The following is a 24846-nucleotide window of genomic DNA, read 5'->3' on the forward strand; positions in this document are numbered from 1 at the left end:
GCCGCTTTGGAGTTCTGACACAGCATGGTGGAGGCAGCCAGAAAATGGCTGCTGCAGAAGGTGGAGTCAGCTACAAAACGGCTGCTGTAGCTTACCATCAGTCACATACAGGAGGAGATCCTTGGGCTGTTATGGCAGCTGAAACATCATTTTTAAAAATCTACACAACCAATCAGAAGCCTTGCTGGGCAAAAGCCCTATCTGCTTTCTAAAAACACTCGGTGCATGCTAGGAAAAGTATGGCTGAGCACCATGGTGCCCAATGGGCGCCACGTTGGGGAACCTGGTCTAGAATAATACTGTAATTACATACTCATGGGAGGTTAGTGGTTGGGGGTGAAATTGAGTTTTTCATCACTTGATAGGTATTTCAAAAGGCCAGCTAGAGTACTGTGTGCCTCTATAAGTAAAACTTCGTACTTAATACCTGAGCACACTTTTCACTTGTCTCGAGCGGAATCCTAATGGGATATTGATTTATAGCTGTGTCTGGTATAGCAGTTCTCTTGAAGCAGTGCCTTTTTATAAATAAAAAGAGGATTGTTTTAAAAAACAAACACCCTTTTCATCTTTTGAAGGTTGACAAGAATGGCGTTATTAAATGGAGTTACCTGTGACCTTCCGCACCGTATGATTTCTGTGTATGAAATAAAATATGATCAGAAATGCGAGGTCCAATGTTTCATTGTTTACAGACCACGTGCTGTTTGATGCCCCTTGTAGATAAATCCTGCTTTTGAGTTCAGTCCATGGGATTTGGGGATTCTCCAAAAGGTGTTGGCTCAATCTTCCTAAGGTGAAGTTTGCAAAAAACGTTGAAGTTGGTTTCAGAAAAGAAAATGAGAAGCTGCTCCCTAGTTAGGAATTAAGTGGAACTTGTTTCCATGAAATCCTTTTGGCATTGAGTTGGTTGGGGTGGGGTGGGGGGGAGAACCCTGTGGTAGCTCCTAAAATCTAATGTAGGATACTTGGCATGGATTATGATTTGCGTGGGATTATACCATTTCAGATATACGTGCGGGGAGAATTATCCATTTGGTCACTGTACCCCAATAAAAAAATCTTGCTGTGCTTGCAGAACTGAGTCAGAATCTTCTTCCTCATCCAGATAAATATGGATGTGCAGGAAGTTGTTGTTTTTTTTAAAAAAAATTGGGAAGGTTCAAATGCCCAATCCTTGCTCATTCGCAAGTGGCTCTATCTGGGCGAGGATTCCATACAGGAAGTGTGTTGAACATTCCGTGCCATCAATATCTCTCCTACCTGGTTGACTTTTTTCTCAAATGTTGATCTCTGTGAGAGTCACACAGAAAGAATAACGCAGGATTTGAGTCCAAGGTCACCTTAGAGACCAAGATTTTCAGAGCTCCTTTCTTCTCTGACTCTCAAAAGCTTATACTCTCTAAATGTTGTTGATCTCAAAGGTGCCACTGGATTCCAATGCTGCTGTTCTCCTGCAGACCCACATGGCTACCCACCTAAAAGAACCTTTGACCAATTGTGTAAGATTTCTGAGCAGGACTAGGTTTTGGTTAGTGGTTTGGAAGTGGTTGACTAATAAATGGGTCTCTTCGATGTAGGCCTGTGACAAGGAGCGCTTCGAGGAAGTAAGTAACGAGGAGGTGTGGCCTGCCAGCATCCGCCTTTGACAGAGCGCATGTTTGTGTCCTGTGGGTTACTAACCTGTAATAATCAAAAAGCTTCTCATGGGCTGAATCTATGGGCAGCGGAGTGCCTGACTTCTTTACATGCTCAGCTCTTAACCCTCTTATGCCTGTAAAACAAAACGCTTTACTAATCAGATGTTGGGGTCTAGTAGACCCCAATTTATTGACGTATTTTAATTGGGGATTCAAGTAATGCCAGTGATTTTAAAGGGGGAAGGGTTGAAGCACCACAAAATGATCAATTAGTCTCTTGCACGAAGTAATGCGAGGTGTGTGTGTGTGTTTGGGCGGGGGGCGGGGTTTACAATCTTCTAAGATCCTGGTGGGGATAATTATAACCCTGGAAGCAATGGAGGCATTGATGAAACTTTTGAGTCCCCCCCACCCCCGGCATTGAGTTTGTGTCCTCTAATAGTGAAAACTAAAATAAGCTGGAAGTGTGTTGCATGCCTGTTCCTGATTGCGTGGATTGCTTCAGTTTGTTGATCCTATGAAAGAGTTCATTTTGAGCATGGCATTGTGGAAGGCAGGTTTCCATCGAAAAACTTTTAACTTTTGTTCAAAGGACCCTCCTGGATTTGCTCTACTGCCATGCTCCCGATGGGTAAAATAATATGCTGCTTGTATTTTTAGTGGTCTGAGGACAGATTTCCCTAACGTGCATGACATTTCTGCCCTATATCTCGGTCCACGAGGGTATGATTTTAAGCCTCTGGATTTGCTTGCTTGGATAGGCCACCAGAATCGGTAGGGTCAGAGGACACTATTGTTGGCTTGGAGCAGGATTTTGGGGGGCAGGGTAGGAAATAGTTAAGATGGGCCACTTGGAGTAGTAAATTCCTAAAGACAAAACTAGATGTCATGGTGGGGGGGGGAGGTGTACCACATCTGTACCACCCGCATGTGACGTCTTTTTTGGGCATCTTAATTTTTTACAGCAAAAACATATGTCCAAGGGAGGGGAGTTGAACTGTTGTGCGTTTTCCTTCCTCTTGTTCCATTAATGCCAATACTTTAATTTTATTTAGCTCTTTTATATTCTTCCTTTTGTCAGTCATGGTAGCCTCATGCCATTGCCTGGAAGGAGAGAGAAGGTTGAGGCAAGATCAATGGAGGGTCTGATTCCTGTCATAGCTTCCCAGAGTTGGCTGGGGCCTTCTCAGCCATCCAGCCCAGCCCTTGCTCGATACACAAAATCCAGAGCTAGAGCATTCCTGACAGTTGGCTTTACTTGAGTGCCTCATGTGTCTACCAATCCCTTGACAACTTGTTCCAACTTGTCTCACCATTCAGAAGGTTCTCTTGCTGTTCAGCTGAAAGTTAGTCTCCTCTGACTTAAAACCGTTAAATCAAACCATGCTCTTCAGCAGCCGAGGCCAAGTCTTTGCCCTCTTCTCTGCAGCTGCTCTTTAGGTGCTTGAAGGATCCATTCATGTCTCTTCTCAGCCTTCTCTTCTCCAGGCTCGACATACCCAGTCCCTTCTGACTTTTCTTCACTGGGTTTGTTTTCCAGACCATCTTCCTCTAAACCTGTTTCCGCTTGTCCACGTCATCGTTCCAGTGTGGCATCCTCTGTTCCCAGACACATTTTGGTTGTAAAAATTAACTCCCCTCCCCTTACGTTTTATACATAAATGGTGGGCGTTGTGGCCCTCTATCATGTCTGGCTTTGCACCACTTGTTTTATTTTGGGGTGGACCCAGGCCTGTGGTTGCAGCATATTTCCTGGTCACAGCTTCAAGAATCCATGCTTGGTGGGAGGGAGGAGCAAACGAGACCTGAAATGCAATCCTGATCTTCAAAGACATTCTGTGACTTGTACAGCCCAATCTTACACACGTTGACTTGTTTCCGTGTCCCACGACATGTCAAGTACACATAGCCTTGGGCATAGCTTCCACAAAACAAATTAAGATCTTCTCCCAATAGGATTTTTTTTCTCAAGCATTTTGGCTGGAGGAACACTCTGGCCTGTCCAAAATGATGTGTGCGTATTTTCTCAGTCAACTCCCACAACAATACTGGGGCATTCTGTGGCAGTGGCCTTTCCAAATCTGGGCAGGATCTACATTTAAGTAAGAGCATGTGATGGTAACAGGGGAAACAGAGTTATGAACTCTGATGGAAGAACCACTTAATTTGGACAAAGGTCGTTTAGATTATGCCCTGACCTGGATAGCCCATGTGAGCCTGATCTCATCAGATCTCAGAAACTATGCAGGGTTGGCCTTGGTTAGTAATCGGGTGGGAGACCTCCAACAAAGACCAGGGTTGCAGAGACGGGCAATGGCAAACCACCTCTATTAGTCTTTTGCCATGAAAACCCCACCAGGGGTCGCCTTAAGTCAGCTATGACTTGAAGGCACTCTCCATTACCACCACCTTTAGAGTATGCACCGCAAGTTGCAAAAAACGTTATATGTGGACATAGGTATGAAAGACCTCGGGAGAATTCATGATGAAGGATACGCAGAATAAGGAATTACAGAATATAGTATATGGGATATAGAGCAGAACCACAAGTGACGAAAGGCACAGATTGGACACTTGTCTGCTTCCCTCAAGTTTTGATGGGAAATGTAGGCAGCTTGGTGGAATGTTGGACAAGTGACAGTTGAAAAGTCCATTGGACAGCAGTCAGAGAGCGAAGCTGTGAGACCAGGATGCCTACATTTCCCATCAAAACTTGAGGGAAGCATACAAGTGTCCAATCTGTGCCTTTCGTCACTTGTGGTTCTGCTCATAGTTGTAGGAAAACAGACAGCTTTATGTCTTGAATGTGTCTGTATCTGATAAGAATGTACATCTCAAACTTCTTTGAAGAGCATTGTAGGCCTTAATGAGAATGGAGAGGGGCTATTCCCATTTGGACAACTATTCTGGACAACTATAAGTCAACTAAAGGGTAGGATTTCATTCATTTGTTTAGATTGTAAGAGGACTTCTTTTTGAGCCAAAAAGAAAGGTCAGGTATACCTATTTTAATAAATGAAGAAATAAACTTTGTTCAAATGGTGGTACGATCCACTCTACTGATTCCAAGCATCCCACTCTCCAGTATGGATCTCGGTTTTTCAGCACTGGTGACGTGTCTTGGATTCTCCACAGTATTGGTAGTAATGCAGAGTGAGTCACGGAATTCTGGGATGTCCTTCCCTGTTGTCTGTATCTACAGATTAACAGATAATTGTTTTGCTACGGTTTCCCCTAATTCCCCTGCTGAGTTACAAACCGTGAGATGCTTTGGGTTGCTATATATATTATTGTGCTTGAGCAAAATCGCCCCCACCCAACTGTCTAGTTTATAAATCAATTCTTACTTTGCTTTATATGGCTTTCTCTCAACTCTCCCAGAAGATTCTACTCCAAATTTTTTCTTTCAAAAGTTCACATCTGAGTTTAGTGCTATTTTCCTCCTATTTGTGCAATTTTTTTTACAAAACCAAACCTTCAAAATTGTGGGTTTACAATATTAAAGTGCAGTGTTGAGCTTGGTTGGGAGGATTGATTTGAGGATATAGAGTACATACTTACTTGGAACCAGTTAACGCAGATTAATAATTTTTGCCTAAATGTTTATATTCAATCTCATGATATATTCTGAACAAAACTTAATTTTTTGTATGCACGAGGAGAGCCAGAGATAACCATGGAGAAATATGTCTCTTCAGAGGGAGATATTAATATTAATACAAATAATAGTAATATTAATATTATTGGTGATATTAATATTAATGTGGCTCGGTTTACAAGACCTCTTCCAGATGTTCAGTTTATACGGCAATGCTAACTGAGTTTCAGTAATCTTGAAAACGTGACTTCTATCACTGCCCACTTGGGTTGCTTGCAGTACGTGTTTCGGGAATAATCCTGCTAAAATGAATAATATTCGTTCTGTTGTTTTCAATCTGGAAAATGAGACATGTTTAAGACTGAGAGGGTAAGCTGTCAGCGCAGCTTCCACATTAAACATATTTAGGATTGCACCCAACAAGTCTCCAGTGGGAGTGAAACCTCACTTTTGACTGGATTAATTGCTTCTGAAAACATTTCCTGTGCCTCGACCTTTCCCACAAGGACGATCATGCGATGAATCTTTCGTACAGAACGGCAATTCAGCATGTCTTAACTGTTTGGTCGAGACTTGAAATGTATGTAATGTAGAATCATAGATATCCCCCCTCCCACGCCATGGCGGTTCTTGGGGATGCTTTCCCCCTTCTTAGCTGCAGCGATTTAAATAACACGTCTATATGTTTCCTCCATGGCAGCTCACCAAGTCTCACCGGCAAGGTCACATGGTAAAAGTAGACTGGCTGGACAGACTGACCTTTCGAGAAATTGAGATGATCAATGAGGTAGGTTGTGGCATTGCTCAGGCTCCTAATGAGCTTTCAGACCTGGTTGACGTGGGAACCCTGCAGCGTTCAGATGTCTGCAATTTTTCTCAGTTTCCCCCGAGAACAGCTTAATACTTCGGGCTGGTGGTTTTCAAATGGGGCTTGGAAACTTATTAAGGTTTTCTCAGTTAGAAGATCTACTGATCTTTTGACAAGACTCTTCATGCTGTTTTGATGGGTAAACTGGAGGACTGTGGACTGGACTGTAGGACGGTTAGATGAACTGGGAACTGGCTGGATAACCGCACCCAAAAAGTAGTTGTCAGTGGCATCATGTCTGCAAGGAAAGAGGTGTCCTGTGGAATGTCACAGGGCTTTGTCCTCATTTTTATAAATGATCTGGACGAGCATGTGAAGAGAGTGCTAATTAAATTTGCAGATGACACCAAACTGAGAGCCAGGCTACAAGTGATGCCTGACACAGATTGGACACTTGTCAGCTTCCCTCAAATTTTTATGGGAAATGTAGGCATCCTGGTCTTGCAGCTTGGCTCTCTGACTGCTGTCCAATGGACTTTTCAACTGTCACTTGTGCAACATTCTGCCAAGCTGCCTACATTTCCCATTAAAACTTGAGGGAAGCTGACAAGTATTCAACTAGTGTCAGGCATCACTCGTAGTTTGGCTCTGAAAGGAATATCCCTTGAAGACCGGGATAGAATTCAACGAGATCAGAACACACTGGAAAAGTGGGCAGATTTTCATAAAATGCAATTTAACATGGATAAGTGCTAGATTCTGCACCTGGGTAATGAAATGCAAAGCATGCATACTGGATGAGGGATACACTTCTGCGTAGCAATGTGCACGAACTAGATCTTGGGATACAGGTGGATGAGAAGCTAAATATGAGCAGTCATGATGCTGCAACAGCAAAAAAAGGCTAACGCAACCTTGGAGTGTATCAACAAAGTCATAACATCCATATCACAGGATGTCATTGTCCCACTATATATCGTATTGGTCAGGCCTCACCTAGAGTATTGTGTGCAGTTCTGGAGGCTTCATTTCAAAAAGGATATGGACAAATCAGAAGGGTGCAGATAAGAGCAACTAGAATGATCAGGGGCCAGGAGACCAAGCCCTATGGGAAAAGACTGAGGGACCTGGGAATGTTCAGGGTTGGAGGAGAGGAGGTTGATTGCTCTCTTTAAGTAATTGAAAGGCTATTGCTTAGAGGAGTGAAGGGAGCTGTTCCTGTTGGCAGCAGAGGATAGGACTCGAAATAATGGGTTTAAACGGTATGAGGGAACAGTTAACTGGATCCATAAGTTACAAAACAAGGCAATAACCGTCTCTCCTTTCTTCCCATGAAGGAAATTCTGAATCCTGATGTATCCTTCTCATTACAGTCTTCCACATCTTTAATCTCTTTCCTCCCTTCTCTTTTTTTCTTAAATCTAGAGTGAGAAGCGAAGTTCGAATTTTATGTATTTGATGATTGAATTTCGCTGCGCAAAATATGACGACAAAGAATACGGGATAGTGTATTACGAGAAGGTAGGCGACTTTTGTGGGGTTTTAGCTTTCTTTGAAGTATGTGCTCCCCAAATTGTGTATGTACATATAATTTTAAACATATCCTCCTACTGGGACAGCCTGTTTTATTCCAGGATAGCAGCAGACAGCTGCCAGGCGGCAGATATTTTTGCATGCATGCAAATTGTGCACTCACGCTGTGGAGTGATTACAGGTTCCAATCATTCATGTAATACTCTTCAAGATGGCAGAATTTTAATAAGTGTGAGTGATTTAAGAAGTCTTTAGATTTATTTTCTTGATTGTTCTCTGTTGTTCCCGTACTCTGCTCCCCTCCACCCCTGGAAAAACAGAAAACCCTAAAACTTTTATCTTGCTGGAGTCTTTTTTATACAGAGCTAGAGTCTCCATCCTTTTTGAGCCTGTGGGCACCTTTGGAGGTCTGACACAGTGTGGTGGGTGCAGCAGCAAAATGGCTGCCACAAAATGGCTACCGCAGGAGGCAGAGCCGGCTAAAAAACAGCTGCCACAACTTAACTTTAGTCACTCGCTGAAGATCGTTGTACTGGGTTGGGGGGGGCAGCTGCTGCTGAAGCAATATTTTAAAATCAATCAAATCTCCAGTGGTCAATCAGAAGCCTTGATGGCAAAAGCCCCACCTTGCCTCACACGCTTTCTAAAAACTCTTGGTGGGCACCATGTTGGGGACCCCTAATACAGAGTGATCTCTTCAACTTGGGGGTTGAAGAGAGGCATCCATTTAACAGTGGAGCTTTTAGACTATCTTCAGTGGTCATACATATCTGTCTAGTGGACTTTTATCCCGCCCTTCCTCCTAGGGAATATGGGTGACATTCATGGATCCTCCCTTCCCCATTTTCTCCTCACAACAACCCTGGGAGCTGAGTTATACTGAGAGAAAGTGACAGGCTCAAGGTCATCCGGCAGGCTTTGAAGCTACTGTGTTTAGAGTGCTGGGCTGGTAACTTGGAAAATGAGTTCAGATTTCCACTCTGCCCTTCCCTCAACACAATTCCTTGTTTGTACCTTGAATGGTGGTGGTGGGTAATGCCCTCAAGTCATAGCTGACTTATGGCGACCCCTGGTGGGGTTTTCACGGCAAGATACTAACAGAGATGATTTGCCATTGCCTGCCTCTGCAGCCCTGGTCTTCGTTGGAGGTCTCCCATCCAATTACTAACCAAGGCTGACCTTGCTTAGCTTCTGAGATCTGACGAGACCGGGCTCACCTGGGCTATTCAGGTCAGGGCTTGTACCTTGAGGGGCTCCTTGGATACCGACCCTGTTTCCATCTGTAGTATTTTGATTCTATTTGTCTCCCGAGGAGCTTGGAGTGGGGTGCGTGCTCCTTATTTTATCTCTGCAGCGCGCGCGCGCACACACACACACACACACGCGCGCGCACGCTCCACTCCCAGATAACACACACACTTAATCTTTAGTTTACTACTCACCATCGAGTACCAATCATTATTGTCAAGTGCCCCCCAAGCCACAAGTTTTTTTTTTAAAAAAAGGTTTAAAAAAGTATAGAAACTTCATTTGCACAGGCATATTAATGACATATACATACAATACACAAGAGCAAGAGTCCAGTAGCACCTGTAAGACTAACAGAATTTGTGGTAGGGTATAAGTTTATGTGAGTCACAGTTTACTTCTTCAGATACAGCTATAATGTGAGTCCATCACTCCACTCTCCAAGATATAGGGACAAATGGACTCACGTTCTAGCGATATCTGAAGAAGTGTGCTTTGGCTCACGAAAGCTCATACCCTACCACTAATTTTGTTAGTCTTATAGGTGCTACTGGACTCTTGTTCTTTTCTGCTGCTACAGACAGACTAGCACAGCTACCCATCTTGTACAAGACAAAAATCTCAAGTGTATGTTCAAGCAGCCTCTTGTGTCCGATGGCTTTCAGGTTATGTTTGAATCCTGTTTGCTGTGTGCCACATCTGAAAAGGCTCCGCGGAGAAATGAAAATTCAGCCTCAATAGTTCGGGTGTGAGTGTGTGTTATGGGTGTGAGGGTGTGTTAGGTGTCGTCAAATGGTGACCCTATGAATGAAAGACTTCGAAAATGTCCTATCATGAACAGTTGTGCTCAGATCTTTCAAAACGGTGGATTTATTGAATCAAGCCTTCTATATTGGGTCTTCCTCTTTGCCTACTGCCTTTCACCTTTCCTAACATTATTGACTTTTCCAGTGAGTCAGTCGCTTATTTTCCAGTGTTGCCTCTGGAATACATTGTTGCTTTGACAAGTCACAGTGATCTTTTATAACCTTAGAGGTTTAATGTGCCTCTTTGAATTACTTTTGTCACCTAGGACGGGGATGAGTCATCTCCAATTTTAACAAGCTCGGAGATTGTTAAAGTTCCTGATCCCCAGATGTCTATGGTAAGTAATTATCTGCATGATACAGCTGGAAAGGTTGTAGGGGGGTGGAGTGGGATAGAAATGGTGGCGTTCTGTTACAGCTGAGAATAGAAATGCCTATGTATCGGCAAGGCAACAGGCATCAGTAGGGAATAGGGTCTGTGCCGTTTTTACAGGACTTTCTGCAGACCTTCTGCTGACCCGGAAGTGACCTTCTGCTGACCCGGAAGTGACAGTTTGCTAACCTGGAAATGATGTTTTCACGAACCAAACGAACCGATTTGCGGACCGGGGCAGGTTTGTGAAAGTTCGTAGTTCGTGAAACGCGACGGACCATGAACCTCATAGTTAATTTTTTTTCTGGTTCATGCCCATCTCTAACCTTTATTCATTAGCCAAATCCATTCAATACTTGTGGTAAAAAAGGATGAATTCCTTCATCTCTTGTTGGAGAGAAATAATTAGTGAGACAAAGGTAGGAAAATGGGCAATAAAAGGCTCATACGTCCCGTGCATCCCAAAGGGAAGAGGGGCAGAAAAGAGTATATGCCTACAATTCCCAGAAGTCTGTTCTTAAAGGCACAGACACAATTCCCTATTGATGCCTGTTGCCAATACATAGGCATTTCTGTTCTCAGTAGTAACATAACAGGTGGTTTTTATCTTTGTTTTGAAATTACTCTGAAATTATTCTTAGCTTTTTTTTAATAGATGGGTAGTTTAAAACTGTGCTTGAAATGTATTTTGTGTTTGTTTCTGTTCCTTATTGTAGCTCCTTTAAGGTGGGAAGGCAGTGAATACATGTTTTAAATAAGTACATAAAATAAGTATAAAATTGTATATCACCTTTCCTTCTAAATAACATGAATGCTCTAGTCTGAAATTTTGAGAGCACTAACTGCAATTATTATTTATTTTTTTGCAAAATTGGTACATCACCTTTCTGACCAACGAGGGCCACCAAAGCAGCTAACAGTTTTTAAAAAAATTATAAAGACATTAAAACCCAAATTAAAGTAAGTTTTAGAAGCACATAAAACAGTAATTAAAACATAGGATAGGAAGGAGGGTAGACCAGATGAAACAACAACAAAAAATCTTCACCTGATTCCAGAAGGTGGCAACAAAAGGGGACGGACAATTCTCCATAAGGAGAGAGTTCCACAGTTTTGGTGACTCCATTAAAAGGGACCCCTGTTGGGTTGCTTCTCACCTAATAACAGAAGATGGGGATGTGCAAAGCAAGGCCTTGGGAAATATACAGAGTGTAGGGTTGCCAAATCCCTATGCCCACATGACACTTGCTGAGAGTGTCCTTCCTGTGTGTGCGCAGGGTGAGTGCATGCTCCCAGGGCCAACATGTCAATGTCACTTCCGGGAAGTGATGTCATCATGCCAGCAGTGAGCATGCTCCTGCACTTTGCTCATGGCCAATTCAAGCACAGGAGCATGCCTGCTACCAGGCATGACGATGTCACTTCAGAAAGTGATGTCATCACGCCCGCTGGGAGCATGGCTGCTGCACACTTGCCTTATATCATGTTGATTTTGTATGGGGTTTTGTTTCCACTTCAGAATAACTATTGACACTTATTCCTTGGATTGTTTTTTTCCTCACAGGAAAACTTAGTTGAAAGCAAGCACCACAAACTGGCTCGAAGTTTACGAAGCGGACCTTCTGACCATGATCTCAAGCCAAACGCTGCAACTCGAGATCAGCTAAACGTAAGCTGTTTGGTGTTGTTTCAATGCTCCCCCTCCCTGGGCATCTTAGAAGGGGAATTATATAGTTGCTTGTAGACAGGCCAGCAGAAAGGGCTGCTCGGAAAAAAAAAATTCTATCCAAATTCCGTGTCAAGAAAAGCTAATTCCTAAGACCTGTGTAAAATTACACAGATTGAGCTACCTTACATAGCTTTTCTTGTTCTGCATTTATCCTGCATTTTTCTACTTGTCATTATTTATTCCCTTTTTACTAGATATAGGATGATTCCCTGCTTCCTATCTATCCCTGAAAATCTAATCAACCCCCCCCCCCCTGATTTCTCAGGATTCAGCAGCCATTGCCCATATTCTTTCAAATAATTCTCTTTAGTTATAAGGACTAGAATATTTTTTTAAAAAAAGAAACCTGGGATTCTCTAGGAATTGTGTGTTTGCTAGCATGTCCAAACAGCCCTGATAATGAGGTATCCAATATCCATTGCACTAAATATCTTGCTTTGCTGTAAGAAAGTACTTTTTATTAATCTCACCCCCTCCGCAGGGTCATGGGAAATAAGGAAGCAAATAAGAGAGAAAAGCAGATGTTAAAGACAAGTCATTTGTTATTGTAGGCACCTGTAAATTGGAGATGGTAGAACATTTAGGTTTATTGAAATAAACCCATGTGAATTTTAAGCCTACCCACTTGAAGCAGATGTGGAGAGTTTTGAGGGGCAGGCTGAAGGTCAGATGATGTGTGCTAACTAGAAGTGGACACGGACCGGGAAGATAGTGGCTCGTTGCAGTTCCTGGTTCATCACGTTTCACAAACCACGAACTTCCATGAACTTGCCCAGTTTGTGAACCGGTTCATTTGGTTCATGAATATGTCACTCCCAGGGCTGCAGAAGGTCTGCAGAACGCCCCCCCCCCCCAATTGTCTATGAAACTGGTTGATTGGTGCCAGGCCGTCTGCAGTGACAAACTGAAAAAGAAACCAAATGAACCGCTCTAAAAATTTCAGTTTGTCAGAAATGAGCTTCGATGGACCATCAGTTTGCGAACCCAAAAAAATGTCCCGGTTCATGATGAACTTTCAGGCCCAGTGCGTCCATGGAGGTGGTACCGGCAGCCACCTCGAGCGCTGAACTCTGAAGGAGGCGCCATGCCGGCCCCCGATGACCCCCCCCAGAAGTGGGCTGCGTCCCCGCTCGCCCCTTCTCCCCTGCCTCCTGCCTCGGCTCGGCTCCTCGGCTCTTCCTCCCTGCCCCTTCACCACTGTTTCACCACCAGCTACCTTGCTGGTGGTCCCCATTGTCTAGCAAGAGCGGTGAACAAAATCAGTGTCATTATTATCCCCACAATACAACTGGGGAGCTGGGCTGAGGGGAGTGGCTTACCCAAGGCCACCTACTGAGCTCATGGCAGCAGTTGGAGTCGAAACAGCAGCGTGATGATTCACAACCCACCCACTTAATCTCTATACTATGGCACCGTCCCATTCTGGTGCTTCCCCTGTTTTGCTCAGTTTGTTTGTGATTTTCTCATTTGAAACCCCTTTTCTTCTCCCCAAGCATTTTTCAGCAGGAATGCGGGGCCTTCTTTTTGGAGGCAGAGGGCAGAGACAGGCTTCTGCCATCAAAAGTTTATTTATTTTCTATTTTTATTCCGCCCTCCCCACATTTCCAGCAGGCTCAGGGCAGATTAGCATTTAAGAACGTGAGGTTCGGGACTGCATTATACTTTATCCTTTTTTATTTTAGTATCATTTGGTAGCTCCTTTCAGGTTATAATGAGAATGATGAAAATGGAAATGGAGCAATATGCAAATCCTTCTTGTTTAGATCATATTGAGCTATCCTCCAACGAAGCAGCTGACGTACGAAGAGCAAGATCTCGTCTGGAAATTCCGATACTATCTCACTAATCAAGAAAAGGTAAGAATTCAGATTTTTTTTAAAGTATATATATAATTGATATTGTTACCTGCTCTGAGCCCACTTGCAGGGCGAGTGGACTATAAGCCTAATAAATTAAATTAAATAAATAGCCCGACTTGTGCTTTTCTGGATCAGAGGTACCTTGGGAATGGAAGCTACTTCTACACGCACTGGAGAATTCACTTTCAATGCATTTTAGCCATCATTTGCAAGTGGATTTTCCTGTTTCACACAAACAATTGCTGAAGCGTATTGAAAGTGCATTATTCAATGTGTGTGGAGGTAGCTTGAGAGCTGACAGCATAATATTCATGGAATTGTGTTATGAAAATCTCTTAAAACCCACCCATGCTCTCCCTTCTACCATGAATACTTTGAGAGGGGGATCTTATTGAAGGCGGAAATTGCCAGGATTCCACCGAAAGACTGTAGGTTATGTACTTTCCACCCTGGAATTTGGAATAGTTCAAAACATGCATATTACTCCCATTCTGCAGTGACTTCTTTGGCTACCCATCAGTTACCAGGCTCAGTTCAAGCGATGGCTGTCACATACAAAGCCCTTCATGGCCGTGGTTCCTCATATCTTCAGGACCACCTCTCTTCCTAAGTTACGCCACGGCAGCTTCGCTCATCTGTACAGGGCCTTCTGCAGATGCCACCTTGCACGTGGGCAAAATCAACATACATGTGCAATCTCTGTGGTGACCCCCATCTTATGGAAAGGATGAGTTTAGGATGGCTTCCAACTCTCCTGGATTTCTGAAAACTATGCAAAATCATTCAGTAGACATGGGCACGGACCAAAAAAACCCCCCAAAGCATGTGATTCGTGGTTCGTAGCATTCCACGAACTATGAACTTCCGACCTTTTCCCAGTTCGTGGTTCGTGAGGCTGTCATTTCACAAACCCCGCATCGGTTCCAGCGCTGTGAAACTGACAGCCTCTCTTCCTGCTGAACAGGGCCTTCTGCAGGTGCCACCTTGCACATGGGCAAAATCAACAGCTGCCCATACATGTGAAATCTCTGTGGTGACCCCCCAGACCCCCACCTTATGGAACGGCTTTCCGGGTGAGGTTAGGATGGCTTCCAACTCTCCTGGATTTCTGCAAACTATGCAAAACTGAATCATTTTTTACACAGGTCGGAAAGCTTTACTGTAAGGAAATGGTGCAGAGAGATGTTTTGCTTAAGGCACAGGGGCTGTAGAATATACTACTGTGTACCGATTGAGTAGTTTCTGCATAATTTAATCCACCATTAAATTATTGCTTATACTTTGCTAATTGCTTATGCTTTATCAATGGAGAAACTCTTCACAGTACAGCATCACCAGCAGTTGAAAAGCAAAAAAAAAATGCTTCCAGTGTCTGTAAAATTGCTAAGCTAGCCAGGATGGTTGACTCTGTAGCTACCTGGTGTGGCCTTACGATGTTGTGCTGTGAAGCCATGGGAAGTGACTTCTGCTTCCACATGCTATAGAACTATTTAGAGTCTATGAGCACCTTTGGGATTCTACACAGGGTGGTTGGCGCAACAACAAAATGGGCGCCTCAGGAGGTGGTGCCTCCAAAGAATGTCAGGGAATGTGTCTGTGCATAACTAATAGTAACTCTTCAAGGTTACTGGCAGAAGCTCTGTTTAACAGGTTACCTTCGAAAGCGGACAACATACCGTTTATGAATATTTTCTTCTGAGTGCACACAGTGCACCTTCAGGCATATAGGGAAGATTCTTGTGCTGTGGTGGCAGCTGCTGCCAAAGCAACATTTTAAAAAATCGATTGAGCCAATCAGAAGCCCTCATAGGAAAAAGCCCCATCTGGCCACACCCACTTTGTAATAACACTTGGTGCGCTCCGGAAAAGATGTCGGAGGGTACCATGAGCAGAGGTCAACAACAACAACAACAACAACAACAACAACAACAACAGATTTATATACCGCCCTTCAGGACAACTTAATGCCCACTTAGAGTGGTTTACAAAGTATGTCATTATTATCCCACAACAAAACACCCAGTGAGGTGGGTGGGGCTGAGAGAGCTCCTAGAAGCTGTGACTAGCCCAAGGTCACCCAGCTGGCTTCAAGTGGAGGAGTGGGGAATCAAACCCGGTTCTCCAGATTAGAGTAACCCGTACAGTCTTGTTTGGAAATGGCTGAAGCAGTATTTCCCAACTTCTGCTTTGTGCCTTGCTCCGAAAGGGATAGTACCAAAAAGAAATTTAAATTCATTTCACCCCTGCTACTCAATCTCTTGTGGCACTCTGGTCGTTATTCTCAAACTCCTATAGCACAAAGTCTCTGTATTTGAGTATCTCCTACATTAGAGGATTTACCTCATTATATCCTTTTTTACCCTTTATATTCTGACCCTAGGTCTAAGTTTTTGGCGGAAATTTTATCCAGTTTAACCTCATATACAGATACGGAGATTATATTTCTGCTCTCCAACACCGATGTAAACGTTATGTACAGAATTGCACTTTTTGCCGTTGCTGCTATGAAGATAAGATTTAATGCAGTAAAGAAAGGGGATGTTATCTGAACTTGTAGTCAAATCTGTTTATTTCTGGCTTTAATTAACCTCTGTTTCAGCGGAACTCTCTGTGTACCAGTAAATCTGTACTGTATATATAACTTTATTTTATTTAGTGGGGTCTTTTATTTATTCTATTCAGTGGGGTCCTGTGACGGCTTATGACTATACACAATAAATCGATTCCTTCATACTCTGCTGTGAATGTATCTGTTCAGGACACAATGATAAAAAATGGTGTATGATTATGGCTTTTGTTTTAGGCTTTGACAAAATTCCTGAAATGCGTCAACTGGTACCTCCCGCAAGAAGCCAAGCAAGCCCTGGAGCTTTTGGGCAAGTGGAAGCCGATGGATGTGGAAGACGCCCTGGAGCTTCTCTCCTCTCAGTTTACCAACCCGACAGTGCGTCGGTACGCAGTCGCCAGATTGCAGCAGGCTGACGACGAGGTGCGGATATGGTTTGGTTTGCCTTTGAAACTCTCCCAGAATCAAGCATCCTGCCCCACACCCTGGGATTCAAGTTTGCATGTTGATAGATCATTTAGAAGGTAGCAAAAAAAACCTAAGGGAGGGAAAAAAATGAACTACATAATGAAGTAGAAGACCAGGGCTTTTTTTCAGCTGAAACGCGGTGGAACGGAGTTCCGGCACTTCTTGAAAATGGTCACATGGCCAGTGGCCCCGCCCCCTGGTCTCCAGACAGAGGGGAGTTTAAATTGCCCTCCGCGCTGCACATTGTGCTGCACATTGTGCGGTCCTGGGAGTGTGTGCGCACTTTGCGCACATAGATGTGGTACCCAGGGTTACTACCTCCTGCCAAGAGTTGCCCCCTGTGCTGACAACCGCTGAGTTCCACTACCTCTTTTCCCAGAAAAAAGTCCTGTAGAAGACTATTAGAAAAAAACAGTCAATGCACTGATCTATAATATAAAAGTGTGTATATGTGCATACATGCCCTGACCTGGGTAGCCTGGGCAAGCCTGATCTCATCAGATCTTGGAAGCTAAGCAGGGTTGGCCTTGGATAGGAGACCTCCAACGAAGACCAGGGTTGCAGAGGCAGGCAATAGCAAACCACCTCTGTTAGTCTCTTGCCATGAAAACCCCACCAGGGGTTTCCGTAAGTCAGCTATGACTTTAGGGAACTCTCCACCACCACCACCACATTTGTTCATAAATTTAGAGAACTGTACAAAATTCCAAGAAAGACCCAACCGATAATACCAAGAAAGAACATAGTTTGGAACGGGATGGAGCAGAGCTGAGTTTCAACTTCAGGTTGTGGTGGTGGACCTTCAACTTCCATTTTGAAAGGTAGAACTTGGACTCTCACTTGAAACGTTGCGTCTCAATGGAAGTATGGTTGAAAAGACTGAGGAATGACTAAAGCTTCAATGGGAGGCCTGTCTCGTTCTATTTTGGCATAAGCCTTAAGAAGTCAAAGAGAAGCAACAAAGATCAAACAAGATAGCTGAGTTGCAACTGAAAAAGCATTGAAGAGATTGAGCAATTACTTCGTTGTTTCTCTTTGTGAAGGCCTCAACTGAAATGGGGTCTGAGCACAATATAAAATTCCATTATGTGATCCTTTCCCCTTGCTTCATCTTCAGGAACCTCTACTGCCATCATTGGCTATGCTTTCTTTCCAGTTCTTGCCCTTTCACCTTTACTTACCCTCTCCATGATCAAGAAACTTAAGCTGCAGCTTTCTTAGCACTTTTGGAAAGTTGCCTCTCTAATCTCTTTGTTTATGCTTCTTCCAAGGATCTACTGATGTACCTGCTACAGCTCGTCCAGGCGCTGAAATACGAGAACTTTGATGACATCAAGAATGGGTTGGAACCCACGAAGAAGGACAGCCAAGGTACCATGTCAGAGAGCATGGCAACATCGGGAACGACAGCAGCGGAAATAGACAGGTAGAGGAAGTCTAAGGCGGCGATTCTAAGGACGCTTTCTTGGGAGCAAGCACCATTGAACAACAGGCAACTTACTTCTAAGTAGACTTGATTAAGCTTTCTCCTTGAAAGTCCTCCTACCAGCCAATATACTGTGACCTTGTCCTTTGCTTGATTACCTGTTGCTAAAATAAGATCTTGCTAGATCATACCCATTGTCCATCTGTCTGATCATCCCATTTCATGCAGTGGCCATTCAGACGCTCCAGAAAGCCACGTTGTTGCCTCCTATTATTGGTATTTCTTCCTTCCTTCCACTGGTTTGTATTTCTCATTGGAGATGATTTTTGTTTCTGATTCTTTTTGATTGAATGGTTGCAATCCACGCTGAACCTGGTTTGGAAAAGGCTGGCTATGATGGTTTTTTTAATGAATAAATTAGGAAAGCTTTGGACCCACTAATACATCTGATCTATGCATCTCTCAGACCCTTTCCCTAAAAATTGCATTTGTAAAACTATATTATTTCTCCACAGTTCTCAGATCATCACCAGCCCACTTCCCCTTGTATCATCCCCGCCTTCTACGTCAAAAGCCAAGGAACCTGCAGAAAATGAAAATCTAGAGGTAAGCGAAGCCCTGAAAAGTAGTATTGTGGTTGAGTGAACAAGTTGGGAAGTCTCTGGCGTGAATCTTGCCTCAAGCATGAAGACACAGAGCAGCCATGAACAAGCCAGCCTCTTGTCCTAATGTTACATTTTCACTTGTCAGCTCCCCTGGGCAGGAACCTGTCATCTCATGCCCTGTTAAAAGAACACAGAATACTTCCACACATTCCCTTGGGGAATATAGAACCCTAAGTAAGGAGCAAACTTGGAGGAGGAAGAGATTTGCCCCTGGTTTGCAAATCGGTTCATTTGGTTCGTGAAAACGTCACATCCATGTCAGCAGAAGGTCACTTCCAGGCCAGCAGAAGGGCTGCAGGAAGTCCAACCCCTGTTGCCTAGGAAACTGATTGATCAGTACCAGGCTGTCTGCAGTGACGAACCAAAAAACGAACCAAACGAACCAGCTTGGTTCGTCATGAATTTTGGTTCGTATTTTGATTCGTGCCCATCTCTATATAAGACCAAAGGTTTCTCAGGTCGAGTGGAAAAGTTAGGTCCAACAAAAGGGACGATCTTAAAAGCTTTTTTTTCCTCCAGCAGGAGGGGGGGAACTGAGGAAGGAAGTTTTCCTAATATATTTGCTTGATTTATACCCTGCTTTCTTCCCCACTGACGATGCAAAATGGCGAGCGTCATTCTCCCCTCCTCCATTTTATTCTCACCATCCCCATCCCGTGAAGTGGGTTAGGTTGCGTGCCTTACAGTGGAGCAAGAGGCAATTGTGTCTTTCTGATCTGCGTCTGTGTGTTTGCCATGATTTAAGCTGCCCTTGAGAAAGCACTGCGAAACAGACGGGGGCTAGCAGTCTGCGGGGTGGAGCTTGCGACGTCCCCCAGGGCTGGAGCTAACCTACAAGAAAAGAGTTAACAGCATGAAAATCTTCCCATAAACTCCGATACTTACCCAGGTTGATGCTGGACTCTGCCACTGGCATTCCTCGGTTGATGTATAACAGAACATTTCTTGAAGTCTCTATAGATACTGTCTGGTTGTGATACTGACTGGAAATTACTTATCGTAGTATTTCTTGTACCGGTAATATTGACTGGAATCTATTTATTGTGGTATTTATTGTTCCATTGATATTATTTACGCTTGAGGTTGCACTTTATACATGGTTACACTTTTCTATGCACTTGTACGAATATAGGAATTTTGTATGAGAATTGATTGCATTTGTTGTCTGCATTCCCTTGGGAGGGTTTGTTGTCCAGACGTCATCAGCTTTAACCATCGGACCACGTTGGCTGATGAGGGCATAAAAACCGAAGAAGAGCCATGCTGGATTGGACCAAAGGTCCATCTGTTCTAGTATTATGTTCCCAATTGGCCAATCAGATGCCCTGATGTGGCCTTCACAAGGGCCAAAGTACCTCCTTATTGCTCTTGCCCTCCTCCAATGAACCGTTATTCATGGGGACGTATTAAGGCTAATAGGAGGGTTGCCAACTCTGGATTAGGAAATACCTGGAGATTTGGGGGCAGAGCCTGGGGAGAGTCGATTTTGGAGAGGGATCTCCGCTGGATGTAATACCATAGTCTGAAGTACCCATCTGTTGTCTGGAGATCAGCTGTGATTCGAGGAGTTCTTTAGGCCCTACCAGGAGGGTAGCAATCCTAGCTAATAGCCACAGACAAATCTCTCCTTCATAAGTTTGCCCCATCCCCATTTAAAGCCATCGCTACATTCTGTGGCAGTGAGTTCTGTAAGCTAATCATGTACTGAATGACAACAACTACTTTCATTTTCTCGGTTCTGAATCCACTGCCCATCAGTTTCCTTGGGTGCCCCTAATATTTGGAGAGAGGGAGAAAAAGTAATTTTTTCCCATACAATACATAATTTTATGAAGCTCTGTCTTATGTCTCCCTCCACCCCGTCACCCACAATTCCACACATTTAGTCATCTTTTCTTTAAATTAAAAGCCCCCAATTTTTAAAATTTCTCTGCTGATTTGGGGGTGATAACCTCCAAGATGATTGATCGTGGGGGGAGGCAATCTGAGACCCTTGTGAAATCATCACGAGGAGAAAACCTACACTTGGGTATGGATTGCTCAAGATGGTCCCATTTTTTTAAAAAAAATGCTTTTTATTTGTTTGCAGTGATAGTCAAACATGACTCTTCTGTGGCAATGAATAACCTTTTGTTTGTTTTTTAAATTCACTATTAGCAAGACCTGTGCACTTTCTTGATCTCCCGGGCATGCAAGAATTCCACGCTGGCAAACTACTTGTATTGGTAAGTCTGATGCCGTGGTCTGTCATTCATCTTCTGCAGTGGCAGCAGATATCCGGTTGTGCGGCATAGTGAATGGATAGCAAAGATGGGAAGTGAACAGTTGTTTTGCCTTCTGCTGCATTGAGAGAGAGAGGCACAGGTCCTAGGTACAGAGCGGAAGATGGTAGATCTAAGAAGAAGGGTGTAGGCGGAGACAAAGGTAGGGTAGGCGGAGATTTGTTGGAGGGAAGGTCATCTTTAGCTTGCTGGGTCAGACCAAAGATCCATCTCGTTCTGCATACTGTCTCCCGTAGTGACCATCTAGAAAGGTCACAAGGAAGCAGTGATGTCAACAGCACTTCCTCACTGCAGCACCTTACAATCGGTATTCAGAGGTACACTGCCTCTGAACTTGGAGGTTTCATTTAGCCATCCTAATAGTTGTTGAATTGATCTAATCTCTATGCATCTCTTAAAGCTGCGTAAACTTTTAAGAGCTGGTGGAGGTTAGGCTGTTGGGCGAGGTTCCCCAGATCCATATCCCTGCTCTGCCGTGAAACTCGCTGCGTGATCTTGGGCCAGCTGTTCTCGCTCACCCTAGCCTACCTCACAGGCTTGTTGTGAGAATAAAATAAAGGTATGGTGAACCCTGTATGTTGTCTAAAACTCAGAAAATAAAATTCAGTATAAAAATCAGAAAAATCATAAAATCATAAACCATGTGCGTTGTCTAAAACTCAGAAAATAAAATTCAGTATAAAAATCAGAAAAATCATTAAACGTTTATCCTTCTGTGCAAGAGGGGGGGAAAGGAATTGCTGCTGTTTTTCTGTTATTTCCCCCCTTCCCTAAAGTATATAAAAAGGTCCATACTCAAGACCTTTGTGTTCCCCTTCTGCTCCCTTCAAGATCTTTCCTTTGTCATTTTTAGCCACAAAATTGCCCAATTTATTACCCGCACACACGCACATGCACACTTGCTTTCTTTCCAGCCTTCCTCGTTCCTAACTGCCAGAATCTGAATGTCATGACTGCCGGTTCAGCAAACGTAGCTATAAATCCTCGTGTTGGCTGACCTGCCTCCGCAGGAGTTTGAAATAATCAAAGGGTGGTTGAAACAAGAACAGTAATCCTAGAAAACGTGCTATTTCGTTTATAACATGGCAGGCGGGAGGCAAGCTATTCCCTCACCTGCTGCAGGAATGAAATTGGGAAATGCCTTCCATGAAAGGCAAGAGCTCTCTCTCTTCCCCCACTGCTTTTCCCTTGGGGTTCCTCACTGGATCTCGTGTGCTGTGTTTTATCGCTTTGCGGAAGGGTCCAGATGAATGTCTGAACAGATGAGAGCTGGTAAATCTTAAAATGCTTGCTCCTGCTTTGTATTTCCATCATCGCCTGGTTTGTTTAAAACTTGTATAGTGGAATACAGGACGAGGAATATGTCTGGGGTTCGGAAGTATCCCACCCCTGCATTTATTTCAGCCAGTTTTTGGGAGGCAACCACCTGTCACTTGGCTGGCCCAGTGATGTGGTTCCGCCCCTGCTGTGCCCCTAGGAGAGACTGGCAAGCCCTGGAACAGCAGCCAGGTTCAAAAGGTCAGCAATGCTAGTAAAACTGCATAGCTCCTTTAAGGAGACACCCTCTAATAGCTCCAAAGAAGTTGGCCATGTTAGTCTGTAATAGCAAAATAGTAAAGAGTCCAGTAGCAGCTTTAAGACTAACCAGTTTTATTGTAGCATAAGCTTTCGAGAGCCACAGCTGTCTTCATCAGATGCATGGAGGGCATGAAGAAACTGGACAGAGATATATAGGTGGTGAGGGGAGGGGGGAGAAGATGCAGGGAGTAAGAGTCATGTAAATGTAAATAAGTTTACAAGAAATCATGAAAGAGGTGGAATGCACAATCCAGGCTAGGTGAGACGCCTCCTCTCCATGGTAGAATCTGAATAGAATGCCTGAAGGCAGTTACTTTGGTAATGAGATAACCGTTCATAGTCTGTATTCAATCCATGTCTGACTGAGTCAAATTTACATATGAATTCCAGTTCAGCAGCTTCCCGTTGGATTCTGTTTTTGAAAGGTTTCTGTTGAACTACAGTGACCTTTAAGTCCTTGATGGAATGTCCTGGTAGATTGAAGTGTTCTCCCACTGGTTTCTGGATGTTGCCATTTTTAATGTCAGATTTGTGTCCATTTATTCTTTTGCGTAGAGGTTGGCTGGTTTGTCCAATGTACAGAGCAGATGGACATTGTTGGCACATGAGGGCATATATCATGTTGGAGGATGAGCAGCTAATAATAGCTGCTCTAATAGCTGGCTCTGTTGCCAGCAGGTCCAAAGAATGACTAGGGGAATTCCCCCGGAGCCTTGAGGTGGAGGTGTGGCTTTCTCTCAAGCCACACCCACATCTCAAGTCCCCTGGGAATATTCGCTCTTGCGGGATTTCCCTGGGAACTTTCTGGATGGGGGGGGGGGCTGCAATGACACTTTTAAAAGAAGGCTCAGCAAGAGGCAAAGGAGGATGTGTCTCTGCTTGAGCGGAGAGGCCCAGCATGGGAGAGAGAAAGGAGATGCAGCGAGTTTAACCTCCTCTTCTCCCATTAGTGAGGCCACAAAGATTCTCTACAAAGGACACTCCAGTCCAAGCATCCAGTCTGGCAGCTTCTGACGGAATGCAGTTGAGAAGAAAGGCTATTTCTCGTGGTCTGCAACGACTGATTTCCCACTTCAGTGCACTTCAGTGATGGTTTGCCACTGGGTTTTCCTGTGTGAAACAGGAAAAAAACGCAAATGATAGTGGTTAAGTAGTTGGGTTGCAAGTCAGCACTCTGCTGGTTCGACTCTCACTCCTGCCGTGGGCTCTGCAGGGGGTCTTGGGTAAGCTGCATCTCTCAGCCCTCCAGCTCCCCAGCTGTATTGTGGGGATAATAATAACACTGACTTTGTTCACTGCTCTGAGTGGGGCACTAATCTGTCTAGAAGAGCAGTATATAAGCACCATTTTTTGTTGTTGTTGTCATCATCATTCAACGTGTGTGAAAGCAGTTAAGACATCATTTCCGTGGAAACATACAGATGTCATGTGTGAACATGCCGTATGAAGCAGCCTTATCTCAAGTCAGGGCGTGGGTCAATCTACGCCAGTGTTGCCTATTTTGACTGGCAGTGGCTCTTCAAGATCTCAGGGGAAGACACTTCCTTTCCACGCCTGAAATGTTTTAATTTGAGTAATGGGGCATTCTGCAGGCAAAGCAGCTGCTCTGCCCTGATGCATGACCCCCTCCCTTTAAAATCTCTGTGGGGTAAGTTTTTCTTCTTTCCCCGTTCTCTGAGCCCAGCAAGTAGGGCTTGGCTAGGATTCGAACCTTGGGCTTCTTGTGTCCTGAGAATTAGATCCATGGACTGCCAAACCTCACTAAAGTCAACAGTCTTTTGAAACACAGCACTATGCATTGATAAAAGGGAGAGGATTGACTCTGGATGAATGCCAAGTGTACTTTCTGCAGCTACTCTGTCATGAGTAAAAAGGACCTGAATCACAAATCCTTTCATGAACTCCATTTGTATTTACTATTTATTTGTTTGCTTATAACCCATCTTTTCCCTAGTGGGAACACAAAATGGCTTCCATCGTTCTTCACCTCCATTTTATCCTCACAGCAACCATCTGAGGTACATTAGACTGAGTTCATGACTGGCCCAAAATCACCCAGCAACCTCTCACGGCAGAGCAGGGATTCGAACCTGGGTCTCCCAGGTCTAACCACTATGCAACACTGTTGTTTTTGCTTAGTAGGGAAAAACCAAATGCTCCCTCTGAAATCTCTCATGAACATAATAGTTATTTTTATATTTTTGTATGTGTATTTTTAATGGTTTTAATGGTGTGTTTTTATGGTTTTTACGTTGTGATTTTAGTAT

General features: G+C 43.9%; 1 protein-coding gene across 1 annotated transcript in view; it reads left to right on the forward strand.

Annotated features, from left to right (window-relative positions):
• Positions 1 to 24846, forward strand: part of PIK3C3 (phosphatidylinositol 3-kinase catalytic subunit type 3) — a 156227-nt gene that overhangs the window by 16185 nt on the left and 115196 nt on the right. The window contains exons 5-13 of the mRNA XM_054987532.1: positions 5939 to 6025; positions 7472 to 7567; positions 9900 to 9971; positions 11571 to 11675; positions 13499 to 13591; positions 16398 to 16583; positions 17900 to 18054; positions 18570 to 18660; positions 20877 to 20944. Coding sequence (XP_054843507.1) covers positions 5939 to 6025; positions 7472 to 7567; positions 9900 to 9971; positions 11571 to 11675; positions 13499 to 13591; positions 16398 to 16583; positions 17900 to 18054; positions 18570 to 18660; positions 20877 to 20944 — 953 coding nt within the window. The remainder of the gene's footprint in view (positions 1 to 5938; positions 6026 to 7471; positions 7568 to 9899; positions 9972 to 11570; positions 11676 to 13498; positions 13592 to 16397; positions 16584 to 17899; positions 18055 to 18569; positions 18661 to 20876; positions 20945 to 24846) is intronic.

This window comes from Eublepharis macularius, chromosome 8 (assembly GCF_028583425.1).
Source record: "Eublepharis macularius isolate TG4126 chromosome 8, MPM_Emac_v1.0, whole genome shotgun sequence".
In the NCBI taxonomy this organism is placed as follows: Eukaryota; Metazoa; Chordata; class Lepidosauria; order Squamata; family Eublepharidae; genus Eublepharis; species Eublepharis macularius.